The 20,388-nt window shown below is 51.6% G+C and overlaps 1 protein-coding gene across 3 annotated transcripts in view; it reads right to left on the bottom strand.

The window, feature by feature from the left end:
• Nucleotides 1–20,388, bottom strand: part of SPICE1 (spindle and centriole associated protein 1) — an 84,572-nt gene that overhangs the window by 46,615 nt on the left and 17,569 nt on the right. Inside the window, exons 11-14 of one of the 3 annotated variants that reach the window (XM_077346318.1) lie at nucleotides 19,983–20,133; nucleotides 18,520–18,744; nucleotides 15,742–16,196; nucleotides 13,754–13,946 (exon numbers count right to left, since the gene is read on the bottom strand). In XM_077346318.1, the coding sequence (XP_077202433.1) occupies nucleotides 13,754–13,946; nucleotides 15,742–16,196; nucleotides 18,520–18,744; nucleotides 19,983–20,133 (1,024 nt within the window). Of the gene's footprint in view, nucleotides 1–13,753; nucleotides 13,947–14,004; nucleotides 14,137–15,741; nucleotides 16,197–18,519; nucleotides 18,745–19,982; nucleotides 20,134–20,388 lie in introns of those variants that run through there. The other 2 variants (XM_077346320.1, XM_077346319.1) reach the window with 2 other exon arrangements.

The raw sequence follows: 20,388 nt of genomic DNA, 5'->3' as shown, positions 1-20,388 counted from the left end.
GCTGTAAAAGAGCTTTATAAACAAGGAATCGCAACACTATGGATAAATGGAGGCAGATCAAAAGAATTTCCAATCTCAAGGGAGGTAAAGCAGGGTTGCCCATTGTCACCCCTATTATTTGTAATGGCTATAGAAATCTTGGCAGATAGAATAAGGAACTCCCCTAGAATAGAAGGATATAAGGTGGGTCAGGAAGAGGTCAAACTTAATCTTTTTGCAGACGATATTCTTCTGGTACTTAAAGATCCACTAACAGCAGCCAAGGAAATTAAGATAATATTAAAGGACTTTGAACAATATTCAGGGTTAGGAGTCAATATGGGGAAATCCGAAATTATATATTTTAACATACCTAAGGGGGATCAGATATTAGTGGAGAAAGAAACAGATATACCAAAGGGATGTAAAATGTTAAAATACTTAGGCATAAAAATTTTTAAAAGAATAAACAAAATAGGAAAAAATAACTACCAGGAAATATGGAAGAAGATACGCAGAAACATGAAGGCTTGGAAGTCTAAAACAATGAATATATTAACTAAAATTAGAGCAATTAAAATGTTTTTAATTCCAAAGCTTAGCTATTTATACCAGGTACTCCCATCAGAAGTACCAAGAATACAAGCTAAGGAATGGAATAGACAGCTGAGGGATTGGACTTTTGGAAGCAAAATAGCTAGGTTTAAACAAAAATTAATTTATATTCCACAAGAGGAGTTGGGATGGGGCCTAATAAATTTAGAGAGATACTTTGAGGCATTTCAAATTAAACATTTATTGGATGCGGAGATAAACAGAGAAAGAAAATGGGTAAGGATAGAAAACGAAGTAAATAAGGGGAAAGGAAAATGGGGGGTGTTTACAAAGAATTTAACATTAGAAACTAAAGAAACAACAGGGCCGAGGGCGGTTGCCCTCAGAGCCTGGAAAAGATGGGAAGGAGTATGGTCAGCAGACTTCGTGAAATGGATACCAGTAGAATTACTACAAGAACTAGATGACCCTATATGGTGGGAAAATTTAAAAAAGAAAGGGTTGAATAGAGTAAAGGATTTATTAGACCAATCGGGAGTAATGATATCAAAAGAAAAATGTATGGAATTGTTGGGGGAAAGGAATTGGTTGAGGGTCCACGGACTATACGAGGCTATGAGTAAACTCTCACGCTTAGGGATATTATCTAAGGATAGTCGGATGAAGGGGACTATGCAAAGAATGGAAACTGCAAAAAAAGGAGTAGTGGGGGTGTTATATAAGCTAATGGTAAGCGATGAGGATTATATAGGACGTGTGATTCAAATAAAATGGCAGAGGGACATCCAATTGCCTGATCAAGTAGTACATAAAATTATAAAGGGAAATAAACAGATAAAATTAGACAAATATAAGGAAATGACTAGAAAGTTAATTTGGAAATGGTATAGAACGCCGGCCCAGTTGGCGTATATGATAAAAGGGCTGACCCCAAAATGTTGGCACTGTGGAAAGGATAAGGGATATTATATACATATGTGGTGGGAGTGTACCGAAGTTTCTGGATATTGGAGAAATATAATTCAGGAAATGGAAAATATTCTAGGAATTACAATAGTGAAAGAAGCAAATATGCTGTTTGCAGGTATTTTGGGATATGATTTAAAGGAAAAAAAGGATCTCAAATTATATAAAGCCATGGTACTTGCAATACAAGCCGCTGTTGCTAGGGGATGGAAAGATAAATCAAAGTGGACATGGGAAAGCTGGTTTCAGTATCTCTATGAGGATGTTAGCTCTGAAATTGTGATCTGTTTAAGAGGGGAGGCCTTATGGGAAGAGAAAAAGGAAAGGATAAATAGTAATTGGACAAAGTATTTCCATTGGTTGAGGTCGACTGGGAACAGGGAGAGTAAGAATAAAGCCTTGAGCGGGATCAAGAAGCTGTGTACATGGTTGAAAGAGTTATAAGGAAACGGCAGGTAGGGTGGAGGGTGGGGGTGGAGTGAGGGAGGGAGAAAATGAGAAATGTAATTATAACATGAACAACTATTGTCAATAATCAAAGATTGAATAAAATTTATTTTGTCAAAAAAAAAAAAAAAACACCAGGGGTTAGATAGGGGCAAACCTAGGGAGAAACTGGAGACCCACTGACATGACATCACAAAGAGCTCACCTGAGTCTCCTGGAGACGAGGGGATGTCTGTTACTGGCCCTGGGGGGGAATCCCTAAACACACCAGGGGTTAGACAGGGGCAAGATTAGAGAGAAACTGGAGACCCACTGACATGACATTACAAAGAGCTCCTCTGAGTGGCCTGAAGATGAGGGGATGTCTGTTACTGGCCCTGGGGGGGAATCCCTAAACACACCAGGGGTTAGACAGGGGCAAACCTAGGGAGAAACTGGAGACCCTCTGTCATGACATCACAAAGAGCTCACCTGAGTTGCCTGGAGACGAGGGGATGTCTGTTACTGGCCCTGGGGGGGAATCCCTAAACACACCAGGGGTTAGACAGGGGCAAACCTAGAGAGAAACTGGAGACCCACTGACATGACATCACAAAGAGCTCACCTGAGTGGCCTGAAGATGAGGGGATGTCTGTTACTGGCCCTGGGGGGGAATCCCTAAACACACCAGGGGTTAGACAGGGGCAAACCTAGAGAGAAACTGGAGACCCCCTGACATGACATCACAAAGAGCACACCTGAGTGGCCTGAAGATGAGGGGATGTCTGTTACTGGCCCTGGGGGGAATCTCTAAACACACCAGGGATTAGACAGGGGCAAACCTAGGGAGAAACTGGAGACCCACTGACATAACATCACAAAGAGCTCACCTGAGTGGCCTGGAGACGAGGGGATGTCTCTTACTGGCCCTGGGGGGGAATCCCTAAACACACCAGGGGTTAGACAGGGGCAAACCTAGAGAGAAACTGGAGATCCCCTGACATGACATCACAAAGAGCACACCTGAGTGGCCTGAAGATGAGGGGATGTCTGTTACTGGCCCTGGGGGGGAATCCCTAAACACAGCAGGGGTTAGACAGGGGCAAACCTAGAGAGAAACTGGAGACCCCCTGACATGACATCACAAAGAGCACACCTGAGTGGCCTGAAGATGAGGGGATGTCTGTTACTGGCCCTGGGGGGGAATCCCTAAACACACCAGGGGTTAGACAGGGGCAAACCTAGAGAGAAACTGGAGACCCCCAGACATGACATCACAAAGAGCACACCTGAGTGGCCTGAAGATGAGGGGATGTCTGTTACTGGCCCTGGGGGGGAATCCCTAAACACAGCAGGGGTTAGACAGGGGCAAACCTAGGGAGAAACTGGAGACCCCCTGACATGACATCACAAAGAGCACACCTGAGTGGCCTGGAGATGAGGGGATGTCTGTTACTGGCCCTGGGGGGGAATCACTAAACACACCAGGGGTTAGACAGGGGCAAACCTAGAGAGAAACTGGAGATCCCCTGACATGACATCACAAAGAGCACACGTGAGTGGCCTGAAGATGAGGGGATGTCTGTTACTGGCCCTGGGGGGGAATCCCTAAACACACCAGGGGTTAGACAGGGGCAAACCTAGGGAGAAACTGGAGATCCCCTGACATGACATCACAAAGAGCACACCTGAGTGGCCTGAAGATGAGGGGATGTCTGTTACTGGCCCTGGGGGGGAATCACTAAACACACCAGGGGTTAGACAGGGGCAAACCTAGAGAGAAACTGGAGATCCCCTGACATGACATCACAAAGAGCACACGTGAGTGGCCTGAAGATGAGGGGATGTCTGTTACTGGCCCTGGGGGGGAATCCCTAAACACACCAGGGGTTAGACAGGGGCAAACCTAGAGAGAAACTGGAGATCCCCTGACATGACATCACAAAGAGCACACGTGAGTGGCCTGAAGATGAGGGGATGTCTGTTACTGGCCCTGGGGGGGAATCCCTAAACACACCAGGGGTTAGACAGGGGCAAACCTAGAGAGAAACTGGAGACCCCCTGACATGACATCACAAAGAGCACACCTGAGTGGCCTGGAGATGAGGGGATGTCTCTTACTCGCCCTGGGGGGGAATCCCTAAACACACCAGGGGTTAGACAGGGGCAAGATTAGAGAGAAACTGGAGACCCCCTGACATGACATCACAAAGAGCACACCTGAGTGGCCTGGAGATGAGGGGATGTCTGTTACTGGCCCTGGGGGGGAATCCCTAAAAACACCAGGGGTTAGACAGGGGCAAACCTAGGGAGAAACTGGAGACCCACTGACATGACATCACAAAGAGCTCACCTGAGTGGCCTGGAGATGAGGGGATGTCTCTTACTGGCCCTGGGGGGGAATCCCTAAACACACCAGGGGTTAGACAGGGGCAAACCTAGGGAGAAACTGGAGTCCCACTGACATGACATCACAAAGAGCACACCTCAGTAGCCTGGTGATGAGGGGATGTCTGTTACTGGCCCTGGGGGTGAATCCCTAAACACACCAGGGGTTAGACAGGGGCAAGATTAGAGAGAAACTGGAGACCCTCTGTCATGACATCACAAAGAGCTCACCTGAGTGGCCTGGAGACGAGGGGATGTCTGTTACTGGCCCTGGGGGGGAATCCCTAAACACACCAGGGGTTAGACAGGGGCAAACCTAGAGAGAAACTGGAGACCCCCTGACATGACATCACAAAGAGCACACCTGAGTGGCCTGGAGATGAGGGGATGTCTGTTACTGGCCCTGGGGGGAATCTCTAAACACACCACGGATTAGACAGGGGCAAACCTAGGGAGAAACTGGAGACCCACTGACATGACATCACAAAGAGCTCACCTGAGTGGTCTGGAGACGAGGGGATGTCTCTTACTGGCCCTGGGGGGGAATCCCTAAACACACCAGGGGTTAGACAGGGGCAAACCTAGAGAGAAACTGGAGATCCCCTGACATGACATCACAAAGAGCACACCTGAGTGGCCTGAAGATGAGGGGATGTCTGTTACTGGCCCTGGGGGGGAATCCCTAAACACACCAGGGGTTAGACAGGGGCAAACCTAGAGAGAAACTGGAGACCCCCAGACATGACATCACAAAGAGCACACCTGAGTGGCCTGGAGATGAGGGGATGTCTCTTACTGGCCCTGGGGGGGAATCCCTAAACACACCAGGGGTTAGACAGGGGCAAGATTAGAGAGAAACTGGGGACCCCCTGACATGACATCACAAAGAGCACACGTGAGTGGCCTGAAGATGAGGGGATGTCTGTTACTGGCCCTGGGGGGGAATCCCTAAACACACCAGGGGTTAGACAGGGGCAAACCTAGAGAGAAACTGGAGACCCCCTGACCTGACATCACAAAGAGCACACCTGAGTGGCCTGGAGATGAGGGGATGTCTGTTACTGGCCCTGGGGGGGAATCCCTAAAAACACCAGGGGTTAGACAGGGGCAAACCTAGGGAGAAACTGGAGACCCCCTGACATGACATCACAAAGAGCACACCTGAGTGGCCTGAAGATGAGGGGATGTCTGTTACTGGCCCTGGGGGGGAATCCCTAAACACACCAGGGGTTAGACAGGGGCAAACCTAGAGAGAAACTGGGGACCCCCTGACATGACATCACAAAGAGCACACCTGAGTGGCCTGAAGATGAGGGGATGTCTGTTACTGGCCCTGGGGGGAATCTCTAAACACACCAGGGATTAGACAGGGGCAAACCTAGGGAGAAACTGGAGACCCACTGACATGACATCACAAAGAGCTCACCTGAGTGGTCTGGAGACGAGGGGATGTCTCTTACTGGCCCTGGGGGGGAATCCCTAAACACACCAGGGGTTAGACAGGGGCAAACCTAGAGAGAAACTGGAGATCCCCTGACATGACATCACAAAGAGCACACCTGAGTGGCCTGAAGATGAGGGGATGTCTGTTACTGGCCCTGGGGGGGAATCCCTAAACACACCAGGGGTTAGACAGGGGCAAACCTAGGGAGAAACTGGAGATCCCCTGACATGACATCACAAAGAGCACACCTGAGTGGCCTGGAGATGAGGGGATGTCTCTTACTGGCCCTGGGGGGGAATCACTAAACACACCAGGGGTTAGACTGGGGCAAACCTAGAGAGAAACTGGAGACCCACTGACCTGACATCACAAAGAGCACACCTGAGTGGCCTGGAGATGAGGGGATGTCTCTTACTGGCCCTGGGGGGGAATCCCTAAACACACCAGGGGTTAGACAGGGGCAAGATTAGAGAGAAACTGGGGACCCCCTGACATGACATCACAAAGAGCACACCTGAGTGGCCTGGAGATGAGGGGATGTCTGTTACTGGCCCTGGGGGGGAATCCCTAAAAACACCAGGGGTTAGACAGGGGCAAACCTAGGGAGAAACTGGAGACCCACTGACATGACATCACAAAGAGCTCACCTGAGTGGCCTGGAGATGAGGGGATGTCTCTTACTGGCCCTGGGGGGGAATCCCTAAACACACCAGGGGTTAGACAGGGGCAAACCTAGGGAGAAACTGGAGTCCCACTGACATGACATCACAAAGAGCTCACCTGAGTGGCCTGGAGACGAGGGGATGTCTGTTACTGGCCCTGGGGGGGAATCCCTAAACACACCAGGGGTTAGACTGGGGCAAACCTAGAGAGAAACTGGAGACCCACTGACATGACATCACAAAGAGCTCACCTGAGTGGCCTGGAGACGAGGGGATGTCTGTTACTGGCCCTGGGGGGGAATCCCTAAACACACCATGGGTTAGACAGGGGCAAGATTAGAGAGAAACTGGAGACCCACTGACATGACATCACAAAGAGCTCACCTGAGTGGCCTGGAGATGAGGGGATGTCTGTTACTGGCCCTGGGGGGGAATCCCTAAAAACACCAGGGGTTAGACAGGGGCAAACCTAGGGAGAAACTGGAGACCCACTGACATGACATCACAAAGAGCTCACCTGAGTGGCCTGGTGATGAGGGGATGTCTCTTACTGGCCCTGGGGGGGAATCCCTAAACACACCAGGGGTTAGACAGGGGCAAACCTAGGGAGAAACTGGAGTCCCACTGACATGACATCACAAAGAGCACACCTCAGTAGCCTGGTGATGAGGGGATGTCTGTTACTGGCCCTGGGGGTGAATCCCTAAACACACCAGGGGTTAGAGAGGGGCAAACCTAGAGAGAAACTGGAGACCCACTGACATGACATCACAAAGAGCTCACCTGAGTCGCCTGGAGACGAGGGGATGTCTGTTACTGGCCCTGGGGGGGAATCCCTAAACACACCAGGGGTTAGACAGGGGCAAGATTAGAGAGAAACTGGAGACCCCCTGACATGACATCACGAAGAGCACACCTGAGTGGCCTGAAGATGAGGGGATGTCTGTTACTGGCCCTGGGGGGGAATCCCTAAACACACCAGGGGTTAGACAGGGGCAAACCTAGAGAGAAACTGGAGACCCCCTGACATGACATCACGAAGAGCACACCTGAGTGGCCTGAAGATGAGGGGATGTCTGTTACTGGCCCTGGGGGGGAATCCCTAAACACACCAGGGGTTAGACAGGGGCAAACCTAGGGAGAAACTGGAGACCCCCTGACATGACATCACAAAGAGCACACCTGAGTGGCCTGGAGATGAGGGGATGTCTCTTACTGGCCCTGGGGGGGAATCCCTAAACACACCAGGGGTTAGACAGGGGCAAGATTAGAGAGAAACTGGAGACCCCCTGACATGACATCACAAAGAGCACACCTGAGTGGCCTGGAGATGAGGGGATGTCTGTTACTGGCCTGGGGGGGAATCCCTAAACACACCAGGGGTTAGACAGGGGCAAGATTAGAGAGAAACTGGAGACCCCCTGACATGACATCACAAAGAGCACACCTGAGTGGCCTGGAGATGAGGGGATGTCTCTTACTGGCCCTGGGGGGGAATCCCGAAACACACCAAGGGTTAGACAGGGGCAAACCTAGGGAGAAACTGGAGTCCCACTGACATGACATCACAAAGAGCACACCTCAGTAGCCTGGTGATGAGGGGATGTCTGTTACTGGCCCTGGGGGGGAATCCCTAAACACACCAGGGGTTAGACAGGGGCAAACCTAGGGAGAAACTGGATACCCACTGACGTGACATCACAAAGAGCACACCTGAGTGGCCTGGAGATGAGGGGATGTCTCTTACTGGCCCTGGGGGGGAATCCCTAAACACACCAGGGGTTAGACTGGGGCAAACCTAGGGAGAAACTGGATACCCACTGACGTGACATCACAAAGAGCACACCTGAGTGGCCTGGAGATGAGGGGATGTCTCTTACTGGCCCTGGGGGGGAATCCCTAAACACACCAGGGGTTAGACAGGGGCAAACCTAGGGAGAATCTGGATACCCACTGACGTGACATCACAAAGAGCACACCTGAGTGGCCTGGAGATGAGGGGATGTCTCTTACTGGCCCTGGGGGGGAATCCCTAAACACACCAGGGGTTCGACAGGGGCAAACCTAGAGAGAAACTGGATACCCACTGACGTGACATCACAAAGAGCACACCTGAGTGGCCTGAAGATGAGGGGATGTCTGTTACTGGCCCTGGGGGGGAATCCCTAAACACACCAGGGGTTAGACAGGGGCAAGATTAGAGAGAAACTGGAGACCCCCTGACATGACATCACAAAGAGCACACCTGAGTGACCTGGAGATGAGGGGATGTCTCTTACTGGCCCTGGGGGGGAATCCCTAAACACACCAGGGGTTAGACAGGGGCAAGATTAGAGAGAAACTGGAGACCCCCTGACATGACATCACAAAGAGCACACCTGAGTGGCCTGGAGATGGGGGGATGTCTGTTACTGGCCCTGGGGGGGAATCCCTAAACACACCAGGGGTTAGACAGGGGCAAGATTAGAGAGAAACTGGAGACCCCCTGACATGACATCACAAAGAGCACACCTGAGTGGCCTGGAGATGAGGGGATGTCTCTTACTGGCCCTGGGGGGGAATCCCTAAACACACCAGGGGTTAGACAGGGGCAAACCTAGGGAGAAACTGGATACCCACTGACGTGACATCACAAAGAGCACACCTGAGTGGCCTGGAGATGAGGGGATGTCTCTTACTGGCCCTGGGGGGGAATCCCTAAACACACCAGGGGTTAGACTGGGGCAAACCTAGGGAGAAACTGGATACCCACTGACGTGACATCACAAAGAGCACACCTGAGTGGCCTGGAGATGAGGGGATGTCTCTTACTGGCCCTGGGGGGGAATCCCTAAACACACGGGGTTAGACAGGGGCAAACCTAGGGAGAAACTGGATACCCACTGACGTGACATCACAAAGAGCACACCTGAGTGGCCTGGAGATGAGGGGATGTCTCTTACTGGCCCTGGGGGGGAATCCCTAAACACACCAGGGGTTAGACAGGGGCAAACCTAGAGAGAAACTGGATACCCACTGACGTGACATCACAAAGAGATCACCTGAGTGGCCTGGAGATGAGGGGATGTCTCTTACTGGCCCTGGGGGGGAATCCCTAAACACACCAGGGGTTAGACAGGGGCAAACCTAGAGAGAAACTGGAGACCCCCTGACATGACATCACGAAGAGCACACCTGAGTGGCCTGGAGATGAGGGGATGTCTCTTACTGGCCCTGGGGGGGAATCCCTAAACACACCAGGGGTTAGACAGGGGCAAGATTAGAGAGAAACTGGAGACCCCCTGACATGACATCACAAAGAGCACACCTGAGTGGCCTGGAGATGAGGGGATGTCTGTTACTGGCCTGGGGGGGAATCCCTAAACACACCAGGGGTTAGACAGGGGCAAGATTAGAGAGAAACTGGAGACCCCCTGACATGACATCACAAAGAGCACACCTGAGTGGCCTGGAGATGAGGGGATGTCTCTTACTGGCCCTGGGGGGGAATCCCTAAACACACCAGGGGTTAGACTGGGGCAAACCTAGGGAGAAACTGGATACCCACTGACGTGACATCACAAAGAGCACACCTGAGTGGCCTGGAGATGAGGGGATGTCTCTTACTGGCCCTGGGGGGGAATCCCTAAACACACCAGGGGTTAGACAGGGGCAAACCTAGGGAGAATCTGGATACCCACTGACGTGACATCACAAAGAGCACACCTGAGTGGCCTGGAGATGAGGGGATGTCTCTTACTGGCCCTGGGGGGGAATCCCTAAACACACCAGGGGTTCGACAGGGGCAAACCTAGAGAGAAACTGGATACCCACTGACGTGACATCACAAAGAGCACACCTGAGTGGCCTGAAGATGAGGGGATGTCTGTTACTGGCCCTGGGGGGGAATCCCTAAACACACCAGGGGTTAGACAGGGGCAAGATTAGAGAGAAACTGGAGACCCCCTGACATGACATCACAAAGAGCACACCTGAGTGACCTGGAGATGAGGGGATGTCTCTTACTGGCCCTGGGGGGGAATCCCTAAACACACCAGGGGTTAGACAGGGGCAAGATTAGAGAGAAACTGGAGACCCCCTGACATGACATCACAAAGAGCACACCTGAGTGGCCTGGAGATGGGGGGATGTCTGTTACTGGCCCTGGGGGGGAATCCCTAAACACACCAGGGGTTAGACAGGGGCAAGATTAGAGAGAAACTGGAGACCCCCTGACATGACATCACAAAGAGCACACCTGAGTGGCCTGGAGATGAGGGGATGTCTCTTACTGGCCCTGGGGGGGAATCCCTAAACACACCAGGGGTTAGACAGGGGCAAACCTAGGGAGAAACTGGATACCCACTGACGTGACATCACAAAGAGCACACCTGAGTGGCCTGGAGATGAGGGGATGTCTCTTACTGGCCCTGGGGGGGAATCCCTAAACACACCAGGGGTTAGACTGGGGCAAACCTAGGGAGAAACTGGATACCCACTGACGTGACATCACAAAGAGCACACCTGAGTGGCCTGGAGATGAGGGGATGTCTCTTACTGGCCCTGGGGGGGAATCCCTAAACACACGGGGTTAGACAGGGGCAAACCTAGGGAGAAACTGGATACCCACTGACGTGACATCACAAAGAGCACACCTGAGTGGCCTGGAGATGAGGGGATGTCTCTTACTGGCCCTGGGGGGGAATCCCTAAACACACCAGGGGTTAGACAGGGGCAAACCTAGAGAGAAACTGGATACCCACTGACGTGACATCACAAAGAGAACACCTGAGTGGCCTGGAGATGAGGGGATGTCTCTTACTGGCCCTGGGGGGGAATCCCTAAACACACCAGGGGTTAGACAGGGGCAAACCTAGAGAGAAACTGGAGACCCCCTGACATGACATCACGAAGAGCACACCTGAGTGGCCTGGAGATGAGGGGATGTCTCTTACTGGCCCTGGGGGGGAATCCCTAAACACACCAGGGGTTAGACAGGGGCAAGATTAGAGAGAAACTGGAGACCCCCTGACATGACATCACAAAGAGCACACCTGAGTGGCCTGGAGATGAGGGGATGTCTGTTACTGGCCTGGGGGGGAATCCCTAAACACACCAGGGGTTAGACAGGGGCAAGATTAGAGAGAAACTGGAGACCCCCTGACATGACATCACAAAGAGCACACCTGAGTGGCCTGGAGATGAGGGGATGTCTCTTACTGGCCCTGGGGGGGAATCCCTAAACACACCAAGGGTTAGACAGGGGCAAACCTAGGGAGAAACTGGAGTCCCACTGATATGACATCACAAAGAGCACACCTCAGTAGCCTGGTGATGAGGGGATGTCTGTTACTGGCCCTGGGGGGGAATCCCTAAACACACCAGGGGTTAGACAGGGGCAAACCTAGGGAGAAACTGGAGTCCCACTGACATGACATCACAAAGAGCACACCTGAGAGGCCTGAAGATGAGGGGATGTCTGTTACTGGCCCTGGGGGGGAATCCCTAAACACACCAGGGGTTAGACAGGGGCAAGATTAGAGAGAAACTGGAGACCCCCTGACATGACATCACAAAGAGCACACCTGAGTGACCTGGAGATGAGGGGATGTCTCTTACTGGCCCTGGGGGGGAATCCCTAAACACACCAGGGGTTAGACAGGGGCAAGATTAGAGAGAAACTGGAGACCCCCTGACATGACATCACAAAGAGCACACCTGAGTGGCCTGGAGATGAGGGGATGTCTCTTACTGGCCCTGGGGGGGAATCCCTAAACACACCAGGGGTTAGACAGGGGCAAACCTAGGGAGAAACTGGATACCCACTGACGTGACATCACAAAGAGCACACCTGAGTGGCCTGGAGATGAGGGGATGTCTCTTACTGGCCCTGGGGGGGAATCCCTAAACACACCAGGGGTTAGACTGGGGCAAACCTAGGGAGAAACTGGATACCAACTGAGGTGACATCACAAAGAGCACACCTGAGTGGCCTGGAGATGAGGGGATGTCTCTTACTGGCCCTGGGGGGGAATCCCTAAACACACCAGGGGTTAGACAGGGGCAAACCTAGGGAGAAACTGGATACCCACTGACGTGACATCACAAAGAGCACACCTGAGTGGCCTGGAGATGAGGGGATGTCTCTTACTGGCCCTGGGGGGGAATCCCTAAACACACCAGGGGTTAGACAGGGGCAAACCTAGAGAGAAACTGGATACCCACTGACGTGACATCACAAAGAGCACACCTGAGTGGCCTGGAGATGAGGGGATGTCTCTTACTGGCCCTGGGGGGGAATCCCTAAACACACCAGGGGTTATACAGGGGCAAACCTAGAGAGAAACTGGATACCCACTGACGTGACATCACAAAGAGCACACCTGAGTGGCCTGGAGATGAGGGGATGTCTCTTACTGGCCCTGGGGGGGAATCCCTAAACACACCAGGGGTTAGACAGGGGCAAACCTAGGGAGAAACTGGATACCCACTGACGTGACATCACAAAGAGCACACCTGAGTGGCCTGGAGATGAGGGGATGTCTCTTACTGGCCCTGGGGGGGAATCCCTAAACACACCAGGGGTTAGACAGGGGCAAACCTAGAGAGAAACTGGATACCCACTGACATGACATCACAAAGAGCTCACCTGAGTGGCCTGGAGACGAGGGGATGTCTGTTACTGGCCCTGGGGGGGGGATCCCTAAACACACCAGGGGTTAGACAGGGGCAAGATTAGAGAGAAACTGGAGACCCACTGACATGACATCACAAAGAGCTCACCTGAGAGGCCTGGAAATCAGGGGATGTCTGTTACTGGCCCTGGGGGGGAATCCCTAAACACACCAGGGGTTAGACAGGGGCAAACCTAGGGAGAAACTGGAGTCCCACTGACATGACATCACAAAGAGCTCACCTAAGTGGCCTGGAGACGAGGGGATGTCTGTTACTGGCCCTGGGGGTGAATCCCTAAACATACCAGGGGTTAGACAGGGGCAAACCTAGGGAGAAACTGGAGTCCCACTGACATGACATCACAAAGAGCACACCTCAGTAGCCTGGTGATGAGGGGATGTCTGTTACTGGCCCTGAGTTTCCTGGAGTGGAAGGGATGCCTCTGTACTCCTATCAGTACAGTCATGTACATTCTTATGTTGATTAATATAGCAAGAACCGTTGCAGCTTAGGGGCTGGCCACTTCTGTGGGGCTGAAAACTAAGGGGAAACCTGCCATGGGGGATCACCTGCCAGTGATTTAGTGCAGCTGCACCAGCAACACATAATACCCCATAATCTCTTCTTTGCGTGTCCAAGGCACCTGATGTTTGTGCTTCTTTCCATCTTGTGAACTCACCACTCCAGTTCACAGCAGGCGGTGGAATCGGAGAAATTGGAGGAGAAACAGAGCCTAACGTGGCCAGTTTCTGCTGACGGATCAGCTGCAGCAGCTTGTTGCGGGCTTCTGTGCTCTGGCGGTTCAGCTCTGCTATCCGCTGGTCCAGGCTCTTTGGCGGCTCTGTCGTGCTGCTTGGGGCTTGGCTGGTTTCCTAAAGGAGCGTTTGAGAACAGGATGGAAGGCAAGTTCTCAGTCAGTCAGCCTGCACACCTTTCTTCACTGCTGCTGGCAGACGGGGGGCAGCACTAAAGGATCTCATGTGGATTTGGGTTCAATAAGGCAAGAAGGTCTTATCGCCCCAATGGCCGCTATATTAACAGACTGCAAGATCGAATCAGATGCTGGTAAAAAGGGGAGGAGAGAAAGGGGGTTAATGAAAGGGCACTCCCTGAAAAGCAGAGAACAGTAAATCCTAGCTTATTCAATGAATTGATTAGTGCAGCCTTTCCCCCCTTTTTTACTGTTGAGAAGCCCCTGAAACATTCTTCAGGCTTCAAGAAAACCCAGAAGTGGCACAATCAATATGGCTGGGAACCAGAGCTGTGGACACACCCAGGTTGGACCCCTCCCCTTCCCACTCCTTCAGGCCCACCAGTGCCCATTTTGGGAGGGAGGAGCAGGTGAGCATGACTATATATGGTCACATCACCTGATAAATTTTAAACAAATTTACAAATATATTAAAATTATACATTCCAGGAATGCAAAGAAACCCCAGAGTTTCACAAAATCCTAGTTAAGAAAGCCTGGATTAATGACACAGGCAAGCATCTGTCGGAATATTTCTTTGTTTGTTTGTTTGTTTGTGGGATTTTTATACCATCACTCCCCCGAACTGGCTCGTGGCAGTTTACAACAGTGTCATAAAAACAATATACAATATAAAAATTATACAATCCAATTAATATAAGTTAGCAACCCTGCACAAATAACAATTAAAATGGTGGTACATAAAAACTCTTTCCACACAAGAACCGTTGGAATCGGTCAAAAGGGCAATACAGATATTAAAATAAAATTAAGTTAAATAATAACAGGGAGCCATCCTCCAACGGCTCATGCCACTGTCTACCTCTGTGCATTGGAGCCTGGGGGCCAAGAGAATTCATTAAATCCTACTGATGATATGAAGCTGAGAGGCCCTGACCATTAGTACTAAAAGGTATCAGGAAACCAGGCAGCTGAAGGCAGGTTGGTGGGTTGGAGAGAAGGAAGCAGAGGAAAGGGAGAGCTTATAAGGAAGCCGGGGGAGGGAAAGAAAAAAATAGCACGGTATATAGGGAGAAATGAGATAGCCCCCAAGCCCCTCCCCCACTTACTTCTTCCTCCCCAAACGAGATAAATGGACCCCATCGGTCCGAATTTTGTCCTGGGGAATCTAGTTCAAGAGCCAGGTAATCCTGCCAAGCTTGAGACCAATCTACAGGACGTTTGCTATGACTATTTTGCACAAATCCAAAGCATTCCTTCAAGGTCTTCCTTAACCAGCTTACATTCAGCCAAAAATTCACTAATCTACCTGGGGGAATTTCTCCCATGGGTCAGCTGGAAATACACCATGCACTTACAAAATTAGGAGGTTAAGTGAAGAAAGAGCAACTTCATCCACATTATCCATACGGATCGATATATTCCCCATCGGCTCGACCTTCATGTCACATCATCCCACCCCCTCTTTGGAAGGTAAACTCCCCGTTTTCCCAGGCCCAGTTCCCAGACCCAGGTGCAACCACTCACAGCCAGACCCCACAGCTCCAAGGTCAGTGTTGCAGATGGCCCTGGAGTCTTCTCTCCTCCCATCACCTGCCTGTCAACCCATATTCCCAAACATTCCCCAGCTTACCAAACGGGCACTCCATCCCCTCTCCTGCAGAGAACATGAGTAGGCAAACAATACGGGACATGGCGAGATGCTGATGCCAACACAGATCCTGACCAGACCTTACCTGCTCTTCCTGAACCGGGGCATTCTGTGCTGTGCTCAGCTGCTGCTCTGAACGGTCTCCAGACTCCAGGTGAGATTGCCGAAACTTGCTCAGCTGAGCTCGGATCACGGAGTTCTGGAACGTGAGCTCGGCTATCTGCCCCTGCAAGTCGTCGTCCTGTGCACAGGTCGCGGGTGGGTCAAAATGAAGTCTCTCCCCAAAGCCCCCCAGTCCTGGTCTTGCCACTGCAGAGAAGACACTTTGGACAGGGGGGCTGTTGGACTGTGGAGCTCCAGTTGTGATGGGAACTCTGCCGCCCTGGGGGAAGAGGGCACCATCCTCCCACACTGTCAGTGGTTTGCCCAAGACAGAAGACCTCTCCTCTGGGCCCGGCTCTCTCCCAGTGGACTCTGCCGGGGATGGAAGAGAGGCATGAAGGGCCTTGATCTGGTCACCTTTGATTGTATAATGAAGCTCTAGGGACAGAAGGCAACAGAGGTTATAAAAAATGGTCAAAAAAATCACAAAACTATATCAATACAGTGTATGTATCAATTCACAGCATTCATTTGCGGTCACAGACCATAGATCAAACATCTTAACAAAAGGTCAATGCTAGGATCGAATGCTTCGGCCGCCTTGGCGATCACCGAAGCCTGAGGCGGTGCATAGGAGGCCAGTGCTGCGGAGAGGAGGGGGGGGTGGCAGTGCTGCTACCCCCCCTCCTCTCTGTGCCACGGTGCTGGCCTCCTATGTGCCGCCACAGGCTTCGGTGATCGCTGAGGCGGTCCGAAGTGCGGCAAAGCGCTTAACCCTAGTCAACATACAGAAGAGTCCTGTCAAGAGTTATAAAATACAGATCAAATAATATCAGCATCCAAGCAAAATTCATACTACTGGCGATATATATAAAGTGAAGTAAAACTGGCCAAGATCCATAGGGACTGAAAAACTGAGTTCTCGTGCCAAATGTTTGGTTGGGCCCAGGGATCCTATAAGACCAGGGGTAGTCAAAGTGTGGCCCTCCAGATGTCCATGGACTACAATTCCCATGAGCCACTGTGTTGTTCCTGCCCTGAGCTGACTTGCCAGAAAGGCGCTGTACAAATAAAATAAAATCAACAACAACAAAATCCACAAATCCTTATCCGTGTGATATTTGGACCTTCACTGAAGCACAGAACTTTGTGACACACCTCAAGATTGACGAATTTCCATCAACCAAACGTTTTTGGAGACGTAGTCTCCCAGACACACCTGACAGTTTGCCGAATGGTGGCAAAACAGCCCTCTGCTGCCGCTCCTTGTGGAGAAGGCAATGGGGGGGGGGGGCACAGACACTCCCGGGTTGCGATTTCTCTCAGGCAGTGGATCCCATTGTATTTGCCACCCACGATGTCCGAGCTGCAAGTCCAGCCAGAGTGAGGGCCCTTCTGAAGGGGACTGCAGATCCTTTTTGGGCTGCTGCTTCCTAGTATTTGCTCCCCCCACCTCCGCCTAAAGAGGGGCATGCTCCACCCTGCATGGGAACAGGCTCTTTGGATTTGCTGAGGGGGGTTTATTATTGCCACAAAGACCACACACTGCTTGACTGGCAGACTCTGCAGTTCTCCAGAGCGTCACGAATGGCAAAAGCTGTGGACATTTAACAGAATCCACTTGCTCCTCCCCACAGCTAAGCAACCATTTGGTCCCTGATGTCAGAGTCTACCTGGGACGCCGCTGGCCAGCCGGCACACCAAAAGGGGTCCGGGAAAGACGCAGGCCGTACTTGGCCAGACTGAGAGCGAGCTGAGCCAGGCAGCGTCTCCATAACCTCGCCTTCGACCCCACTTGCAGCTGAGTGGAGCAGGAGGAATAAGCGCCTTAGAAGCAAACCTCAGCGACTTGGGCTGAGAGCAGCCGGAGCACAGAGCAGAGCCAACGGGTTGCCCACCCCGGACAGATGGCAGCTAAGTGTTTAGCCACATGAACGCTCTCCAGCTTTCTGAGCAGAGTCATCATAATTTCCACCGCGGTTCTGATGAACCTTCGTTTCCCTCAGAGGATGGAGTTGGGCCACTTTCAGCCCTCTGGGTAAGTGCTGCTGGGCCTTAAGCCAACACGTAAACTCAGCAACAGGGTGAGAGAAAAACAAGAGCCCCCCGGGTGGCTGCTGCTTACCTAAGGCAGGAGTCCCCTGGGGACGAGGCTGAAAGAACTGCACGGGGCTTCAAAATGGGCACGGGCCACAATCTTCCATCTGCAACCACCGAACTGTGTTGAGGCCCAGAGGCAGCATAAGGAGCGGCATTCATTTGTTTATTTTATTTATTTAGATTTCTATAATGGCCTTCCCTAAGGCTCTGGGCGGTTTACACTGAACTTTGTTACATATTCTATGCTTACATATTATAACAATTATAACATGCATTGCAGTGGCCCATAATATTTATTTTTTTAGACAATTTATATATTCATCCAGAGGAGGAGAGCTGCTTTTTAATACCCGGAAGGAGCCCCAAAGTGGCTTCCAAACACCTTTTCCTTCTTCTCCCCACAACAGACATCCTGTGAGGTGGGTGGGGCTGATGGAGCTCTGAGAGAACTGCTCTGTGAGAATAGCCCTAAGAGAACTGGGACTGGCCCAAGGTCACCCAGCTGGCTGCCTGGGGAGAAGGAGTGGAGAATCCAACCCGGCTCTCCAGATGAGAGGCCAGCACTCTTAATCAAAACATCATGCTGGCCCTTGGAAGAGTCAGATTCACAAAGGTTTACCAGGAGCCAGGAATTGTCCCGCCATTCAAGCGGCCGTCTTACCATCCTGGAGGGGCAGCAAGGCCTGGCTGTTCTTTTGCTGGGGCGGCGACAACAAGATGGCTGGCTGGATCGGAGGAACTGGTAAAACCCAGCCAACTTCTGGGTGGTCTGGAGGACTCGGCAACGGTGGGCCCTGGCTGGGGGGGTCTCTTTCTGAGAGCTCAGGCACCTGTTCGCCTCCAGAGGTGTCTGTCCTTGGTCCGACATAATTTAAGAGAGGTCTGCCTGTCAAGAGAGAAGGACGGAGCAATGTGCTGCATTTGAATCCCAAGCGTGATGAGTTGCAAGCGCCATGAGCCAGGGCAATATAGCAGCTAAGAGCGGTGGGTTCTAATCTAGATTGATTCCCCACTCCTCCTCCACAAGCAGTCAGCAGGGCGATCGTGGGCCAGTCACAGTTCTCTAGGGACTCTCTCGGCCTCACCTGCCTCACCAAGTGTCTGTTGTGGGGACAGGAAGGGAAAGGTGACCGTAAAGAACTTTGAAGCCCCTTAAGGTAAAGTGGGTATAAAAACAAACTCCTCTTCTTCATTAAAACGTTGGGTCCTATAAGGCTGCGGGTGAGCGCTGACTTTCTGCTGACCCCCTTTGAGGCTGTAGCTCCTGGGCCATTTACTGCGCTTTATTCGAGCGTCCCCAAACCTCAAGAATGGCACATGTGAGCAGTGGTTCTCAAACGGGGTCAGGACCCCTTTGGGGGTCGAATGACCCTTTCACAGGGGTTGCAGCAGGGTGAGCAGCTTGGCGGGGGGGAGGGGGTTGCCACTCCTCCTGCGGGCACCACACAACAGCCTTGTGGGGTAGATCAAGATACAGTGTTCGTCTGTCTGGAAAAGCAGAAAAGAGCGAGATGGGCATGGTGGGACAAGAAGCAGAACTGAACTGAGAAACCCGGGGGGGAAACCAATTTATATACAATCATGAACAATGGATCTTCAAGCCATGGGTAAGTTTCAGTTTAATTTCTGTGAAAGAACCCTTGCATAATTTTATGGTTGGGCGTCACCACAACATGAGGAACTGCATTAAAGGGTCGCGGCATTAGGAAGGTTAAGAGCCACTGATCTAGAGGGAAAGGTGAAAAATTCCTGTCTTGAGCTCTCCCTATTCGTCATCCCATCACTTCTGACAGAATTCAGACATTTTGGTTGCCTTGGTAGGCAGCCAAAATCAGCTTTCCCCAACTCTGTTCCTTCCCCTGAGGGCCAAGAGAGAGGTCTCGTCCCCAACACGCCACAGAGTGTAACAGAGGGTCATGGATGATTCCCGCCCCACGTGCCCCCACGCCAGCTTTCCTTCAGCAAGGACGCTGCATCCTGGAGCCCCCAACCACTCTCTAAGACCCACAAGCTTCGAGCCCCAAACGTTCCCAGCAGCGGACAAGTCAACAGCGGCTGACTGCCAGGCAGCCATTTTGAGGCCGTCTCAAAACGCTCCCAAATGCGGAGAATCGAGACTCATACCCTTAACAGCCTCTGGACTACGGATCGAAAGTCCTCCGGTCTCTCCTGGGCTTCTCGTTCTGTTCAAGTCGGAAGTGGGGAGCCCTTTAAGTGCGCGAGTGACAGACGTCAGCTGCTCATCGGTGACAAACATGTACTGCTGAAGCTTGCTCTGGAAGAAGAAAGGACTGAGACAGGCCCTGATGAGGATCCGTGTGGTTACAAAAAGCGGGCGAGATGCCTGGAAGGTATTTCTCATCATGCATTATTTCCAGAAACTATACAGCAGGGGTGGCCAAACTGTGGCTCGCCAGATGTCCATGGACTACAATCCCCATGAGCCCCTGCCCCTGCTCCACCTGCAGGTACCAAATCTGGCCATTTACCCTTATATAGAATCATAGAGTTGTAAGGGACTTCCAGGGTC

This window comes from Paroedura picta, chromosome 7, assembly GCF_049243985.1.
Source record: "Paroedura picta isolate Pp20150507F chromosome 7, Ppicta_v3.0, whole genome shotgun sequence".
NCBI classification, from domain to species: Eukaryota; Metazoa; Chordata; class Lepidosauria; order Squamata; family Gekkonidae; genus Paroedura; species Paroedura picta.
This window is presented reverse-complemented; position numbering and strand designations above follow the sequence as displayed.